Source organism: Notamacropus eugenii, chromosome 1 (genome assembly GCF_028372415.1).
Source record: "Notamacropus eugenii isolate mMacEug1 chromosome 1, mMacEug1.pri_v2, whole genome shotgun sequence".
In the NCBI taxonomy this organism is placed as follows: Eukaryota; Metazoa; Chordata; class Mammalia; order Diprotodontia; family Macropodidae; genus Notamacropus; species Notamacropus eugenii.
Genome location: NC_092872.1, coordinates 49070016 through 49087107, shown reverse-complemented (window position 1 = coordinate 49087107; position 17092 = coordinate 49070016). Strand labels below are relative to the sequence as shown.

At 41.0% G+C, this 17092-nt stretch overlaps 1 protein-coding gene across 2 annotated transcripts in view; it reads right to left on the bottom strand.

The window, feature by feature from the left end:
- IFT140 (intraflagellar transport 140) overlaps positions 1-13811 on the bottom strand; it is a 173062-nt gene extending 159251 nt beyond the window's left edge. The window contains exons 1-3 of one of the 2 annotated variants that reach the window (XM_072599983.1): positions 13581-13811; positions 7241-7418; positions 5210-5431 (exon numbers count right to left, since the gene is read on the bottom strand). In XM_072599983.1, the coding sequence (XP_072456084.1) occupies positions 5210-5431; positions 7241-7387 (369 nt within the window). In that variant the 5' untranslated portion in view covers positions 7388-7418; positions 13581-13811. The remainder of the gene's footprint in view (positions 1-5209; positions 5432-7240; positions 7419-13580) is intronic. The other variant, XM_072599993.1, reaches the window with a different exon arrangement.
- Between the last annotated feature and the right edge of the window lie 3281 nt (positions 13812-17092).

Below are 17092 nucleotides of genomic sequence, written 5' to 3'. Positions count from 1 at the left end.
GGGCAAGATAACTTTCTATACCCCATTACCTGTATTTCTTATTTCTTAGTTGCAAGAACAATACTCAACAGTTGTTCCTAAAACTTTGAGTTCCAACTTCTCTTCATCCCTCCCTTCCCACCCATTCCCTTTGGGAAGGCAAGCAATTCAACATAGGCCATATCTGTGTAGTTTTGCAAATGACTTCCATAATAGTCATGTTGTATAAGATTAACTATATTTCCCTCCATCCTATCCTGCCCCCCATTGCTTCTATTCTCTCTTTTGATCCTGTCCTTCCCCAAGTGTTGACTTCAGATTGCTCCCTCCTCCCACTGCCCTTCCTTCCATCATCCCCCCCACCCTGCTTATCCCCTTCTCCCCCACTTTCCTGTACTGTAAGATAGGTTTTCATACCAAAATGAGTGTACATTTTATTCCTTCCTTTAGTCAAATGTGATGAGAGTAAGCTTCATGTTTTTTCTCTCACCTCTCCTCTTTTTCCCTCCACTGAAAAGTCTTTTGCCTGCCTCTTTTATGAGAGATAATTTGCCCCATTCCATTTCTCCCTTTCTCCTCTCAATATTTCTCTCTCACCGCTTAATTTCATTTTTTAAAGATATTATCCCATCCTATTCAATTCATCCTGTGCTGTCTGTCTCTGTGTGTGTGTGTGTGTGTGTGTGTGTAATCCCAACTACCCAGATACTAAAAAAAGTTTCAAGAGTTACAAATATTGTCTTTCCCTGTAGGAATGTTAATAGTTCAACTTTAGTAAGTCCCTTATGATTTCTCTTTGCTGTTTATCTTTTCATGCTTCTCTTGATTCTTGTGTATGAAGGTCAAATTTTCTTTTCAGCTCTGGTCTTTTCATCAAGAATGCTTGAAAATCCTCTATTTCACTGAAAGACCAATTTTTCCCCTGAAGTATTATACTCAGTTTTGCTGGGTGGGTGATTCTTGGTTTTAGTCCTAGTTCCTCTGACTTCTGGAATATCTTATTCCACACCCTTCGATTCCTTAATGTAGAAGCTGCTAGATCTTGTGTTATCCTGATTGTATTTCCACAATACTTGAATTGTTTCTTTCTAGCTGCTTGCAATATTTTCTCCTTGACCTAGGAACTCTGGAATTTGGCCACAATGTTCCTAGGAGTTTCTCTTTCAGGAGGTGATCAGTGGATTCTTTCAATATTTATTTTGCCCTCTGGTTCTAGAATATCAGGGCAGTTTTCCTTGATAATTTCATGAAAGATGATGTGTAGGCTCTTTTTTTGATCATGGCTTTTGGGTAGTCTCATGATTTTTAAATCTCTCCTGGATCTATTTTCCAGGTCAGTTGTTTTTCCAATGAGATATTTCACATTATCTTCCATTTTTTCATTCTTTTGGTTTTGTTTTGTGATTTCTTGGTTTCTCATAAAGTCATTAGCCTCCATCTGTTTCATTCTAATTTTTAAAGAACTATTGTCTTCAGTGAGATTTTGAACCTCCTTTTCCATTTGGCTAATTCTGCTTTTTAAAGCATTCTTCTCCTCATTGGCTTTTTGAACCTCTTTTGCCAATTGAGTTAGCCTATTTTTAAAGGTATTATTTTCTTCATCATTTTTTTGGGTCTCCTTTAGCAAGGTGTTGATCCACTTTTCATGCTTTTCTTGCATCTCTCTCATTTCCCAGTTTTTCCTCCACCTCTCTTACTTGATTTTCAAAATCCTTCTTGAGCTCTTCCATGGCCTGAGACCATTGAATATTTATTTTGGATGTTTGGGATACAGAAGCCTTAACTTTTATGTCTTTCCCTGATGGTAAGCATTGTTCTTCCTCATCCAAAAGGATGGGAGGAGATATCTGTTCACCAAGAAAGTAACCTTCTATGGTCTTATTTTTTTTCCCTTTTTTGGGCATTTTCCCAACCAGGCACTTGACTTTTGGGTTCTTTGTCAAGAGTAGGGTATAATCTGGGAATCAGTAAAATCTCAGTTCCTCCAAGGTGGCACAATCAAATGTGTACACTGGTCTGGGAGCAGGAAGAGATTTTTGTGCCCAGAATCTTAACAGAGATTCCTCTCCCCAGTCACCTGGCCTCCAGTTCTGCCAAGCCAGCACTGGGGTGAGGGGTGGGATTCAGTCAAGCTGTGGGGGCAGGGCTGCCATTCACTGTGAGACAAAGACTAGCTCCCTCAGGGCCTCTACATAGGGCTGAGGTAAGAATTAGCTGCTCAGTGCCCCCAGGGGTTTTATGATCCAACAATGGATGTGGGCTGCTATAGGGGCTGCCATGAGAACTGCTGCTGCCTGCCCAATGTGGCATCTGATGCCACTGCCTGAGGCTGGAGCTATGGGAAGGCCCTTCTCCCTTCCTGGCCAGCTGAAAAACCCCAACACTGACCTTTGGCGACTGTGGGTTGAGGGAACTGCGAACTGCTACTACTGGGACTGGGGATTCTGTGACTGGAGATGCTGCCCCCAAGGGCTATTCCCAAGCCACACGGCCAAGGTTGGGCTGGGCTCCCCTCTGAGCCTGGTGCAACAAACGTTTCATGTGGGCCTTTCAGGTCACCCTGGGCTGGAAATCTCCTCCACTCTGTTGTTCTCCACTTCTGCTCCTCCAAAATTTGTTGAGAGTCCCTCTCTACAGGTGTTTTATGGGCTGTGTGGGGAGAGCCTGCATTTTTGTGTCTTTCTACTCCGCCATCTTGGCTCCACCCCCCCTGGGATTTTCTTTAAAAGATTAGGTACATACATTTCTATCACTGAGAAAATTCCAACACACATGCATAAGTTGTATCATGTGTATGTCTCAGAAACTGTTCTATTGAGTAGCCTAATTTATGCAGGATTCTTAATATAACTAATGCATGATGACACAATGATTCTGACTCTTTAGCAAATTAAGATATGAAAGCTGATGCTTCCAAACAGGGTGACAGGAAGCACCAGCAGAGTACTAGTAACATGGGAGTAAAGAAAATGGATTGTAGGAGTTAATAAAAATAAGAAAGGAGGTGTGAAAAATGAGCATTAGTAAATATGTTGATAACTGTCCAGATATGGTGAATGATGGAGAAAGAAGAATGCTGGGCTCCTGGCTGCTCTGGAAGCATTGTACTGACAGTTTTTACTGTTATCTATTGGGACGAGGGTGGCGTATCAGAGAGGAAGATCTAGAATAAAGCTTCTCAGTCTTGTTCTGTAATTGGTGCCTATGCCAGACCCCATCTGTGCTGGGTTGGTATGTGCTCCAGGTCTTGGCTGTTGGAAACAAGGGGGAAGGAATTGGAGCCTCTCTACCTCTTGGTGACTTGGCACTGCTTCTCTCTCACCTTTCAGAATTCCCGAAGAGCATAAACTCATAGTGAATAAGATGTCATCAGAGAATACTATCAAAGATACCATTAAAGTTTACAGAGCAGTACACAGACATAAGCGAATGGTTTTTCTCTCTCAAATGGGAGGAACTCCATTTACTTTAAATGGATGAATCCTTCTTTCCTTTGGGGATATCTGGATGTTTCTAGGTAAAGCCCAAGTAGATGGCTGGCAGGCAACCTACTGGCAACTAACTTTGGGCACTGGAACTCTTGCACCGTCGTTACAGTGGCCAATGTAGTCACAACCTGAGGGAAAGCTCCTAGCAGCCATTCAGGCACAGGAGCAGGGAAAACCATTATAGTTGTTCAAGGACTCCCTGTTGCAGGTATCTATGTTCCATAACTAGGTGGGGAACCAGGCAGGGGTGGCAGTCATAGAGCAAGCATAACCAGGAACCAGAGAGGCTTCCAAAAATGTCAGAAGCTGATGAGAAGGATCTGCTAGCCTTTGATTTCTTTCCCCTGGTCCTGCTTATTTTTTCTGTTGTGTTTTTTTCTTTGTTCCAGGATCCAAAGTTAAGAATCAGCACCAATCCATTATTCTATTTCCACAATTTGCTGATACAAGTAGAGATGCAGGATATGACTGAGTGGCATGTCTACGTAGGAATGTTAAACTTTTCCCTAGCCTTTTCAATATGTTGAACAAACCAAGTGGCCAATGACTTAAATTTTTATGGATTACTTAAATTACTTAAATCTTATGAATGTGGTGATTTCTCACAAAATCACAGAAAGCAGAAAATTTCCCTGAGGGGGGAAATAGTCATATTTATCATATCCTAAATATTCTGAAACAATGTTTTACGTTGCATCCCCTAGAATAAATTCAGAATCCAGACAACAAAGGTTTTTGTTTGCCTAGTTCTTTGAAGTCAATGGGTCAAAGTGGCAGGAGGAAAAAGAAATATTTTTTTGCATATATGTCAAGGCACTAGATAAGACCATTGGCCTGGGGGGTGGAGTACACTGCCACCTGGTGGAAATATTGTAAGCACTCTTGTTCCTCAACCTATCCACCCTGGCCATATCCTTCATTGTCCTCCTAAGACCATGCCATGGGAGGTACACTCATCCTTGGAATGGAATCACCAACCTGGGCTTTAACTATCCTGACTGGTGAATCAGACAGAACAAATACACATGGCTTACTATATCTAGCTGGCCTTACAAACCAGGCCACACTTCATATCCCATCAGCCATTTCTTTGCCATCTATCTGGCTACCACATGAGTAATCTTCTCCCACTACCCCATCTCTTGCTTTCCACATCTTACCCTGGGAACAATAATAAAATAAATGCTACTATTTTGCTTCTGAAAAGGATTTGTCAATCCATTCTCCTATGCCTCTACCTACCATTTTTGTGACTTCTCCAATCAAAACACTCTTGGCCTTCATGCCCTTATTTGCGTTGACTCCTGAGCTCTTTGTAAGTTTCTTGAATGTAAAGTCCTTCAGGGCAGGGATTGTCTTTTCTACTTGCATGCCACGTGTTTAGCATTCTGCTCTTTACACACTCATTCATTGGTTAACAATAAATTGATCACAGGTGTGTTCACTAGCTTATGGAAGGTAGGGCACAAGGTGATGTGGGCCTGTGCAACTAGTCCTGTACCACGTGTCACCTAGGACACCCACCCACTATAGGTCTGAATATGAACCAATATCAATACTCAGATCTTAGAGGTAACCTTTCACAATCCATGGAGTAGAGAAAACACAGAGATTACATCTCAGCCCTCATGTTTTTCACCAATTCTGACATATGAGATTATGCTACCCCTTCTTTTCTATGGCTTAGCGTCTTTGAGAGTTTTAAAATTATGTGAAGTAAAGTGAAAACCTGGCTTACTTACCCGGTCCCCAGATACAAGGCAATTTCCATTGGTGCTCCAGCTCAGGACGGTGACTTCAGTAGCGTGGGTGGCGGGGACTGTGTGCTGTTCTTTGTCTTGCTTGTTAAATACTACAACCTCTCCGGCTTCCCAGCCAATAGCCAGGATCATCCGAGTTGGGTGCCAGCTTAAGGATATAACTCGGAATGATCTCTCAATGTGTGTTTCGGGCACATGCTCACCCTACAGAGGAAAAAAGGATAATAACAACTCATACTGAAGAAATGATCGGCTGCTATCCTAAAAAACACTAGGAATCAATGAATCCGTGTCAATCTGAGGCCACACGTGCCTAAGGTGCCCAATGATGTTTTATTAAATTAATGTTAAATGAAAAATGCTCCTTAACTTCAATATATTAATTCAAATTTAACTTGTAACATTTTAGTTCAAAAAGACTTTGAGCACCTATATGTTCAGCTCTATGCTAGATACTGTGGGAGATAGAAACAATATAGTCCCTTCCGTCTAGGAGTATTGTAAATTGCTAGTGATAGAAGACATCTTTGTGAAGCAATTAAATAACAGCGTGATGCCATATTTGATTAAATGCTAACATAAACAGTGCGGCTGTAACTGTTATAGATCACAGAAAGGAGATGCCACATGGCCAAAATACTACTGAAAAGAATCAGAATCTAAAGGGTTTTAGTTCATTTAGGAAAGAAAAATAAACTTCATAAATGCCAGGTTTGGAATGACTGCCCCAGTCAGAAAAGGTTCAGGTGTCACATGCCTTCATCTTCTGTTAAATCTGAATTGCCTCCGGCTGCTTCCCACTCTTGATCTTATTTAGACCTCGTTCTCTCTTGGCCATGGTGGTCCAGTTCCCAGGTGTTCCTCATCCTTCTCTGTCACCTCTCAGTCAACCCAGCCTATTGGCCATTCCTATCAAGATCCTCATCCCAGACTACTTGGGCAACCCTAGATCCCTCCCACAGTCTTTCTGTATATAAGATCCATCTCGGCCTTCACTAAGGTGCTCAGATTCAATCTGGCCCACTTACGTTAGGGTTACAAATGTTCAAATTCTTTAAAAGTCTAGCCAATGCTGAGATTCCTTAAGAGTATGGCTAATATGGTAGATTTTTAATAAACTTTGTTTTTCTTTAGTTGAAAGAAGGCTTGAGTCGAATTCATTTGGGCAGGACCATGTGTCAATATTTCAGAGTCCCAGCACCTCTAATCCTCAACAATTCCAGTCTTTCCCCTCTACAATTCCTCCATCACACAGCAGCCAAAAGAATCTTTCCAAGGCTCTGGTGTGACCATGTCATTGCTCTACTGAAAGAATTAAAGAACACTAATAAAGACAAGAAAGAATAATTTCATTGTGGAAAAAAAAAACAACTTTAAAGAAGACTGGTTAATTTTAGAAAAAGGCAGTCCCAGTTTTACAGACAGGGAAGTCATGTTATTTCACATGCTGCTCTCCATTTTTGTGAGAAATATGCAAAAAGGAAAACTTCATATTGATACCAGGGATTTGTTCAAGAATGTAAGTCTTAGAATATATCCTTCAATTAATAAAAATTCAGCCCAATGGCATTTTATCTAATTGACAGGGCAATCCATTAACTGATTTCCCTTGCTCATCATAAAAGCCCAATTTGTAGTTAGTAGCTTATGTTTGTCAACACAGATCATTGTAATACACATACATACATATACACACATATAATATGAGTGTGTATTTGAAAATTTGTCATCAGAAAGTGTTGAAACATGCCAAAATCATGGTGGATAACTGTAGAATTACCATGTTATATTACAGACACTATTTAGCACTTAATTTATCTCTAATTAATTCAAATAGTTTAGTTTTCTTTTCCCTGCTACATTTTCATTTTAATAACAAAATCTATGTCTTAACTTCTTTTTATTCCTCATAGTATAAAGCTGCATTGGATATGTCATAGGAGCTCAATAAATATTCGTTGAATATCTGTTGAAAGAAAAAGATGCTTAGGTAAGAAAGAAAATTTAAGTCACCTGTTCTAGGTAGACATCTACACTTCCTCCAGAAGTTGTGCTGACAGATGCAACTGCCAACAAGGGATGGAGAGGATGCCACGTTATATGGGAAGGAGATCCAGCTGAGTCAGGAGCCTCTATCCGGTGATCAAAGTAAAGTGCCATGGTAAAGAATCACCCTGGTCAGTATCTAAATCTGCAGGGAAAAATATTCAAGCATATCATGAAAAACAAACAAAATAGATTGTGTATAGAATTAGAAATGCCCCATAAAACGGAAACTCTGCCAACGTTCTTCAGTAAAAGCATTCAGAAACTCAAATCGTCACATCAGTAGTGTCTTTACTACAAATAAACAGAGGTGACACAGACAGTAAATAATCCTTGCTAATTTTGGTTAAATGTGCAAAAAAGGAAATTTTGCACTTAATGTAGTTCTCATTTATGAATATTTACAAAATCAAGCAGCTTCACAGATGTGAAATTGAACCCAAACTAGCTGTCTTTGTTTCTTTCAAAGCAACCTAAGGTTGTTTCCTACATCTTCTATTCTCAGGACCACAAAGGAGAAAAAAGGAAGGCATAACCTTTACTAAACAGAATGGTGTAGGAAATCTGACCAATTTATTTCTATTCAGAGGCAAGTTAAACTCAATAATAAAAGCACTGAATGCCAGAGCTAGTTCAAACCATGGATTTCACAGATGAGGAAATTAAGGTCCAGAAAAATAAGATAATTAGAACAAGGTCACAAATTTATGGCCAAATCTGAATAGGAATCAGAAGTTTTTTTCTCCACCTAGAAAAGACTGGACCAAGGAAGGAAGAAAACAGGATGGGAAGGGGTTAAAAGTCTTTTATCCTCTTAAATCATCTATGTTCATTTTATCATCTCTGAAATGTTACAGAAGAAATTTAGTTACAGATCAATGTTCCCAAATTGTCAAGAACTAATTTATTTCTGATATAGTTGATTAAGATCCTGAATGTTGAATTTGGGCAGTCTTTTAAATCAAGCCCTTTTGGAAGGTGCACAGAGGGAGAATATTTGGCTTTTCTGGAATTGGAGAACCGTGGCTGAGCAGATCACAACAGTTTGTACTTCAGTTATTGCTCCACCTCTCACAGGGAGCTTGTGGGAGCTTTTTTAAGCTATTGAGGCCATAGAGAGCACTACTACCCAAACTGGGGAAAACGAATTGAGCTTCTATTTTCTGAAACATTAGCAACTGCAAAAGAAGGGGAAAAAATGGAATCTCAAATTCCAAACTGGGAATACAGATTAAATTAAAATCACTGGAAGGAAATCTTAAATATATACAATGACATAGAAACCTGAAAAACCCAAAATTTCCTCACATGGTGATTCAATCAGTGATTTCTGTGAAGATTTAAAGAGTAGCCAAAAAAATCTTTAGTGCATTGAAATGGGGCGATCAGTGAAATAACACCTGCAAAAAACTTGCATAGATAAGTTTGAAGCCATAAGGAATTCACAAGATACAATGTTGTTGGATCTTCAATATTTAACAAATCATGTTTAGCACTAATTATCGTTGTTAATTTTTATAGCATATGTAAATCTAAAAATACAAGCAGTTAAATAAAATGTATACAAGCGTAAGATTGATGCAAGGCCAAGGTTTAAAAACAATTTTTAATGTGTCCTTTAACTGCTATATAGCCACTGTTTCAAATTCTAGATTATTAAAATTATCATCTAAAACTTTTATTCTTTATGAGCTATTTATTTAATTCAATTTGTATGACATTGAGATTCACTTCATTTACTAATCTTGTACCCTGATTTGTTGGGTCAATATATGCGGTATACTTGTGGAATCATTCATTTTAATAACAGAAAAAATTGTGGTAGGCATTATTATTTCAACTATTAATTTCTTATGAATCCTTTGATTAAAGGATCTGTGCACTGTTAGAAACTCTACATGTGAATATACATGTATAGCCTATATCAGATTGCTTGCCTTCTTGGGGAGGGGGAAAAGAAGGAAGGAGGGGAAAAAAAACTATGAAACTCAAAATGTTGAAAGCTATCTTTACATGTAATTGGAAAACAAAATACTATTAAGTAGAAACTCTATATGTCCCACATACCTTTGTAAAAATTTACATTAGCGTATGTTTTCAAGTGTGTCCAAAAGGGAAAAATAGGCACCTCAAACAAATCACAGAATTGTAGCTTTAGTACTTGAAAGGAAACTTGGAAGTGGTCCAGTCCAATGTCCTCTCTTTGCAGACAAGAAAACTGAGGTCCAGAGAGGTCAAATAACTTGTCCAGAATTCTACAGTGACACAAGGATTACTGTTATCTGGTCAGGCACAGACCTACAAACTTTTTTTGGTCCCAGGAAACAAATAGGTGACCAAAGAACCAACGTTTTGCCACAACCTGTAGCTCTATCTATAGAAGTACTAATTAGTGGAGAGACTGACCTGAAAGAAAAACAGCTAAGAAAGTATGCCCTTGACTTTCTGTGAAGAACTATTGGGCAAGTGTATTTTTTTTGGCCTGGGGCTACAAATTTTAGTTACAATCAACTCTCAGTAGCTTTAAGGGGAATGGAAATGAAGGTCTCCAAACAGTGGTGCATTCATGAACCATTTACTCTACACAGCAATTCACCCCACTGCTTGCCTTTCATACAACCCTTAAATTAGGTCATAGGAGTTGGCTGGGAAACCAGACGGGCATGGAGAAGCTAATTCTGAAGTGTGCCCAAGAGACGGGAAGTTGGTTCCAGATTCAAGTTGGAAGAAGAGAACATTAGTTCTTGAATTTGATCAAGATAGAAATAACAGGGAGGTCCCTGCACTAGATTAACAGTCAATACTCCACTCTCCCTATGGCAGATGTGGAACTGCCACAAGAGCCAGAGAGAGAGTTAAAGCTACATGAATGAACAACTAACTGTTAATTTTGAACTATTTGGATTTGAGGAAGGGGGAGAGAACAAGAGGGTCAGGACTATATCTTACTCAAATCAAAACTCTATACTGCTCTAAATTTAATGGATGGTTTCTAGATCCCATATACATCCATAGTTACTTGCAGGTTATCTCCCCCATTAGAATGTGAACTCTGAGAACAGAGAAACTATGTTTTTGACATTCAACTGATCATTAGCACTTAAGGTAGGCTGTGAGTGGACAGAGGGCTGAGCCTGGAGTCAGGAAGACCTGAATTCAAATATGTCCTCAGTCACTTATCAACTGTACGTTCCTAGGTAAATCAATAGACCTCTGTTTGTCTCAATTTCCTCAACTGTAAAATGGGGATAACAGCACCTGCCTCCCAGGATTATTGTGAGGATCCAATGAGATAGTAAGCACTCAGCACAGGGTCTGACCCATACTAGGTGCTACATTAATGCTTATTCCCTTCCCCACCCCTTTGTCATTGACTGCCTGACAAATCTCCAATTTACTTTTATTTTTTGAGACTTGACCACTGAATTCTTGTATGAGTTTCCTTTGGAAACATAACTTTTTCATACATAAATACATGCAGAGAAAATATATGTATGGCCAGGATGTTTAAAGTTTGTAAATTATCAACATAAAGACTTTGGCAGCATATTAGAAAGTAAGAGTTATTCAGGTGAACTTAAAAATTAACTTGGTTCAGTAAGTGATTCACTTACTTTCTTTAGAACAAATTCTTTTTTAGAAAGTCTCTGAGGGAAAAACTTTTTTTTTCCTGGCTGAGCTTTGAGAAATCAAGAAAAAAACCCAGCAACATTTATCTGACTCCCTTTTCTTTATCACTCCTTTCTTCCACACTTTTTGAGTACCCAGCATTTTTAGGCATTTTTATTCTACCTTCTTAAAACCAATTTTCAAAAAGGATAAGATCTACTCACTCTGGTGAGGGTAGAAATACCACATGATGCTTAAAGTATTGCCTTTCTCACCATTATTTGTGATAACGAATCTCTAATGGTGGATTTTTAAGCACTAAGAGGTTGGATGGGTATTTTAAAAGATAGGGAGTTCTCCTAAGTCCTGAAACCACACCACATAGGCAGGGGCCTATTATATCTAGGCATTCCATTCTTTAGGCAATCATAATTCAAGAAAGTTTGATCACACTGTAGTTTGTTAGGGCACTGTAGTTTACTAGTAATTTGTTAAAATGGGATTCAGTGAAGTAGGATTGTATAACTTTGGTTACAACGTTCTGTCACTTCAATTTTTCAAAAGACTTGTTATTTCATCAGTATAAGAATTCTCCTTATGAATACATACAACAGTGTATCCATATCTTAGCCGATGGTGGTGAAGTGGATTTGAGCACTGCACCAGGAGTCAGGAAGACATGAGTTCAAATTTAGCCTTGGACACTTACTAGTTGTGTGACCCTGAGCAAGTCACTTAACCCGTTGGCCTTAAGTTCTTTGACTGTAAAATGGGTATAATAATAGTGCCTACCTCCCAGATCATTGTAAAGTGCTTGGTACATACTAAGTGCAACATAATAGAGATAATAATAGCACCCACTTCACAGGGTTATTGTGAGAAACCAATGAAATATTATCTGTAAAAAGCATTCAGCCCAGTACCTGGCACATAGTAGGCACAATATAACTGCTCAGTCCTATCTCTTCCCTGTTATGGCCAAAGAAGTAGCTGCCAAGTGGTTAGAATTCTGGTAGGGTCTCTCTCTGAACCTATCTAAGCAGGTCCTTCCATTTAACAGACAAATTAACATCTGTCTGTTGGACTTAGACTCAGCTTCCAACTTTAATAGGGTTTGCTGGTGACTATGATTTGCTGCCATTATCTTTGGGAACCTAGGTCACCTTGACACCATAAAAAGACACTCAAATAGACCTTTAAAAAAGATCCTTATATGGAAAATGTTTTATTTTCTCAAAATCTTTGCCTGGTCCATAGCATTAAAGGCTAAGGTGAACTGAATGTGAAATTCTTTTTTCCAGAGTCCACACCAAACAGAACCAGATTACCTGAAAAATGCCAACATTCAGAAGTTACAAGGGGTTTTTTTTGTTTGTTTGTTCTGCTTTGTTGAATCTGTGATACATTTCTCTGAACAAAGGTAGACTGGTCCTCAGATAGAAGACATACATAGTCAGTTCATCACTGGCCCTTCCTGGAAGCCTTTGCAGCTTGGTAGGGGCCTGCCGGAGGTTACATTTTGTGGCATAGCTATTAAGAACTAGGGATTACTTCCACACCAACATACAGCGTCAGTGAAGTGCTTTAGTGAAGGATTATCTTTAAAACAAAATTAATTACACATTGTATATCTTTGCACCTTCTCTGGGCCTTAGTTTAGCTGCTATGGAAAGGAGTCAGGGGTAGGGATGAGACTAAGTGGTCTTTAGGGTCCCTAGTAAGAATTGAAACTGCATGAGCACTGGAGGAAAAACTACTAGAAAACCTTGAGCAGATAAAAATTTGAGCTTCAGTTTTTCCCAATTGTTAAAAGATGAACTTAGCTGATTTCTAAAATCCCTGTCCAGCTTTCCCCATTCAATGACAGGTGCTTAGGTAAATTTTGAGAGTGCCTGTCTGTGTCTGGGGTTTAACAACAACAATAGACATTCATACAGTTCTAAGTAAATCACTTTATAGACATTATTTCTGAGATTCAAATGCCCTGTGAGGTAGCTATTACAACTTTATTTTCATCGTCCTTTTAAGGCTTTATAGGGGTTATGTCAAGGCAGATGATGAAAGCCAAGCCAAGATGCTACTCTAATGAACGGAAAACATTGAGGTGGGTCACTCAGCTTGTAGATTTAGGGAGGGAGGTAGGATTTGCTATCTTCCTGGTTGCAGGTGGACCACGATAATAATAGGGCTACCATTTAATAGCACTTTAATAAGGACGATGATAACGGCTAGCGTTTATACAGCTCCTACTACGTGGTACACCAAATCCTTTACCAATATCCCATTTGATCCTCACAACAACCCGGGGAGTTAGGAGACGTTATCACCCGCATTTTACAGGTGAGGAAGTTGAGGAAGACAGGCTAAGTGACTTGCCCAGGGTCACACCGGTGACAAGTGTTTGAGGTCCCATCCTGCCTCCAAGGTCCAGTGCTCCATCCCCAGCACCCTACCCAGCCCTGGCCACCAAGCCTCCCTGGTAAGAGGGGCAGCCCGTTTCTTCATCTGCAGGACAGCGCTAATAAGCAGGGTGTCGGGAGGAAGGGCTCCGGAAACCCTGAAAGCCCAAGCCAAGGGCAGGAGGGCGCGGGGGGCCAGCCCGCGGGGCCTCGGACAACGTGCAGGTGACCCTTCGGAAAGTAACCAAAGTCGGGGAGGAAGGAGCAAAGCGCCGCTCCCTCAGGGGCTGCCCGGCTACCTGCTTCGGGCATCCAGGAGTCCCGCGGAGGCCGAGGAGAGCGCCGCAGGGAGAGCTGCAAGGCCGCGCCTGGGCCCGCCGAGGGTCCGCACTCCGGGAGGGCCGGGACAGACGAAGCCCTGGAGGCCGCTCGGGAGCGGGGGGCGGAGGGAAGGAGGAGGCGGGCGGCGGGGGCTCCCGGGACCTCCGGCTCCGGCCCCGGCGGCCGCCTGGCCCCGCTCCTCAGCTTCCGGCCTCCGCAGCCCCCTCCCCAGGGCGGGGGCGCAATCCCGCCCCGGATCCCCTTCGCGGCTGGGGAGGATCGCGCTCGGGGCAGCGCCCGGGACTGGGCGGAGGAGAGGGGGATTGGGGTGCGGGGGAGGATCCGCTGGGCTCCGGCTCCCCTCCGATGCCTGGCAGCCCTCAACCGAAAGGCGATGCTGGCCGTTACCCCTGACAACGGCTGGGGGCGGAGAGCGGAAACAGCCGAAGGGAGAGGATGTGGAGGCGGAGCCCCACGAAGCCTCGACGGAAAATGCCGGGAAGTGCCGAAACCGATCGGCTCCCTTCGCTCAGCCGCCGCGAGGTGATGGGAGGGGCGGGTCCTAGTGGTGGAAGTGGCACAGCATGCCCCAGGTAGGGTGGAAGGGCTGCCACCTCGCTGGGTCCGGGCTGGAGGGGTGCAGGGAGGAGGAGGGTGGAAAGGGCAGGACAGGCACAGCCAAAGGAAGGGAAGGAGGGAGGAGAAGGAGCTAGCATTTATTAGAAGCCTAGTATATGACTGTTCCAAGAGCTTTAAAATATCATCTCACTTCATCCTCACAACTCTGGGAAGTAGGTGTGCTTATGAGCTCGATTTTACAGTCCAGGCGTATGAGTGACCTCATAGAGTCTGAGACTGGATTTGAACTCATATTCTCCTGATTCCCGGCCCAGCGCTCCCTCATTTGCGCCACCTAGGGGCTCATGAGACCATTACAGCACTGGGCAACCCCCTCATCTGATTCATAATTCACTGTCGGCTTCCTAGGTGAGAGGCTGCAGGCTAATTAGGTAACTTGGGTTCAAATCCAGTCGCTATGTCTGCAAGTCATTTACCTTCTCAGTGCTGTAGGCAGTTCTTTCAGACTACAAGTTAATTAACTATTGCTGATCTGCCTTGGGTAGATGCAATTTTCTTTGGCAGGTTCCCTCCCCCATGAAATCAGAAACACAGACCAAAAAAAAAAAAAAGGGGTGTGTGTGGGGTGCACTCCTTATAGAATTATAGATTAGAACTGGAAGCTCAAATAAGACTGGAAGTCATTCAGGTAAAAAGTAACAAAGTCATATTTCAAACTCTGACCCTCTGACTCAAATGCTAGTGTGCAGGACTAATGACTTCACCACTTCCTGACCTCTGAGGTTACTTAGTTGGCTCAGTCATCTAGTATCAGAGGGAGTGATTTATTAACATACTTGAATGAAACTGAAATGACACCACCAAAGACCAAGTTTCATATACGTCATGCTGAGATTGATTTAACGCTTTTATGGCTACCATTATGGCATTTATTGCAAACATTCACCACCAAGTTTCCAGTCTTTAATTTGTTTTTTCACAAAACTCCTCAGAAAACATCCTCTAAAGGAGATACCTCAACTTCCTTTTTTTTTCACCCGCTGAAAACTGACTTCATCCAACTGAAACTGATCTCACCAATTACCAACTGCTTCTTCTAACTGTCAAATCTAGTGGGCTCTTCTCAGTTCTTATCTTAGACCTCCCTGCTGCATTGGACACTGTACTGCCTGCTCCTCCTTGATCCTTTTGGGACACTTTTCTCTTTTGCTTCTCCTACTACTTGTCTAACTGTTCCTTCTCAATTTCTTTTACTGAATCATCATCCATGTTATGCCCACAAAATGGGGGTGTCTCCCAAAGCTCTATCCTGGGTCCTTTTTTCTCTCTATGAGCTCTCTCTTGGTGACCTGACAGGCTCTCATAGTTTCAATTATCATCTGTCTCTATACATATTCCCAGATCTGTATGTCCTTCTCTAGTCTCTCTCCTGAGTTCCAGTTCTGAATCACCAACTGCCTATTTCACTTTTGAAACAGGAGGTTCTATGGGTATCTCAAACTCAACATGTCCAAAACCTAACTCATCTTTCTAGCAAAACTCACCTTTCCTTCAAATTTACCCAGTCCTGTTAAGGAAACCACCTATACTATTCGTTCAGGCATGCATGGACCCCTCACTCTCCCTTATTCCATATATACAAGCAGTTGCTAAATCGTTTGTATTTCCACATCATTTCTCAAATACATTCTTTCTTCACCACTCACGCAGCCATCGCCCTTATTCAGGACTTCATCACCTCTCAACTGGACTATGTGCAATGACTTTCTAATTGGTCTCACTGCCTTAAGTCTTTCTTCACACCTGCCAAAGCAATTTTCCTAAAATATAGGTCTGATCCTGTAACTCTTCTATTCAACAAACTCCAGTGGCACTCTATTATCTACTTAAGAGATATATTTTTTAAACTTAGCTACCACACTAATTCAGACTTTCATCATCTCTTGGACTATTGCAATAGATTTCCTGACCTCCAGTCTCTCTTTACTTAGTCCATTGTCCCCATTGCTGCCAAAGAGATTATCCCTTTTTTTAACGTATAAAGAAATTTATTTTCTGTTGCAGATACTCTCCTTCCCTCTACCTTTTTTCCTCCCACTGAGATGACAAATATAATAACCATCATGCATATGAAGTCATGCAAAACATTTCCATGTTAGCTATGTTGTGAAAACAAAAGAAAGTTGGGGAGGGGATATAGAGAAAAAAATATTTCAGTATGCATTCAGAATCCATCAGTTCTCCATCTGGATGTAAATAACACTTTTCATCATGAGTCTTTTGGAATTGCCATGGATGGTTGTATTGATCAGAGCTAAGTCTTTCACTTTTGATACTGTTGCAATATTGATGTTACTGTGTACTTTGTTCTCCTATATTTTGTATCAGTTCATATAGGTGTTCCCAGGTTTTTCTGAAACCATTCCCCTCATCATTTCTTATAGTACAATGATATTCCATCCCATTCATATAGCTTAACTTCTTCAGCCATTCCCCAATTGATGATCATCCTCTTAGTTTCTAATTCTTTGCCTCCACAAAAGGAGTTGTCATTAATATTTTTGTTCATATAGATGTTTTTTCTTTTTCTTTGATAATTTCAGGGTATAGACTTAGTAGAGATATTCCTGGATCCAAGGGTATATTCAATTTTATACCCCTTTGATATTGTTCCAAATTGTTCTCCAGAATGTTTGAATTAGTTTACAGCTCTACCAACAGTGCATTAGTGTATCTATTTTCCCATGTCTCCAGCATTTGTCATTTTCCTTTTCTGTCATCTTAGTCAATCTGATAAGTATGAGGTAGTACCTCAGACTTGTTTCAAATTGCATTTTCTCTAATCCATAATGATTTAGAACATTTTTTATTTGACTATAGATGAACTTGATTTCTTCTGAAGACTGCCTGC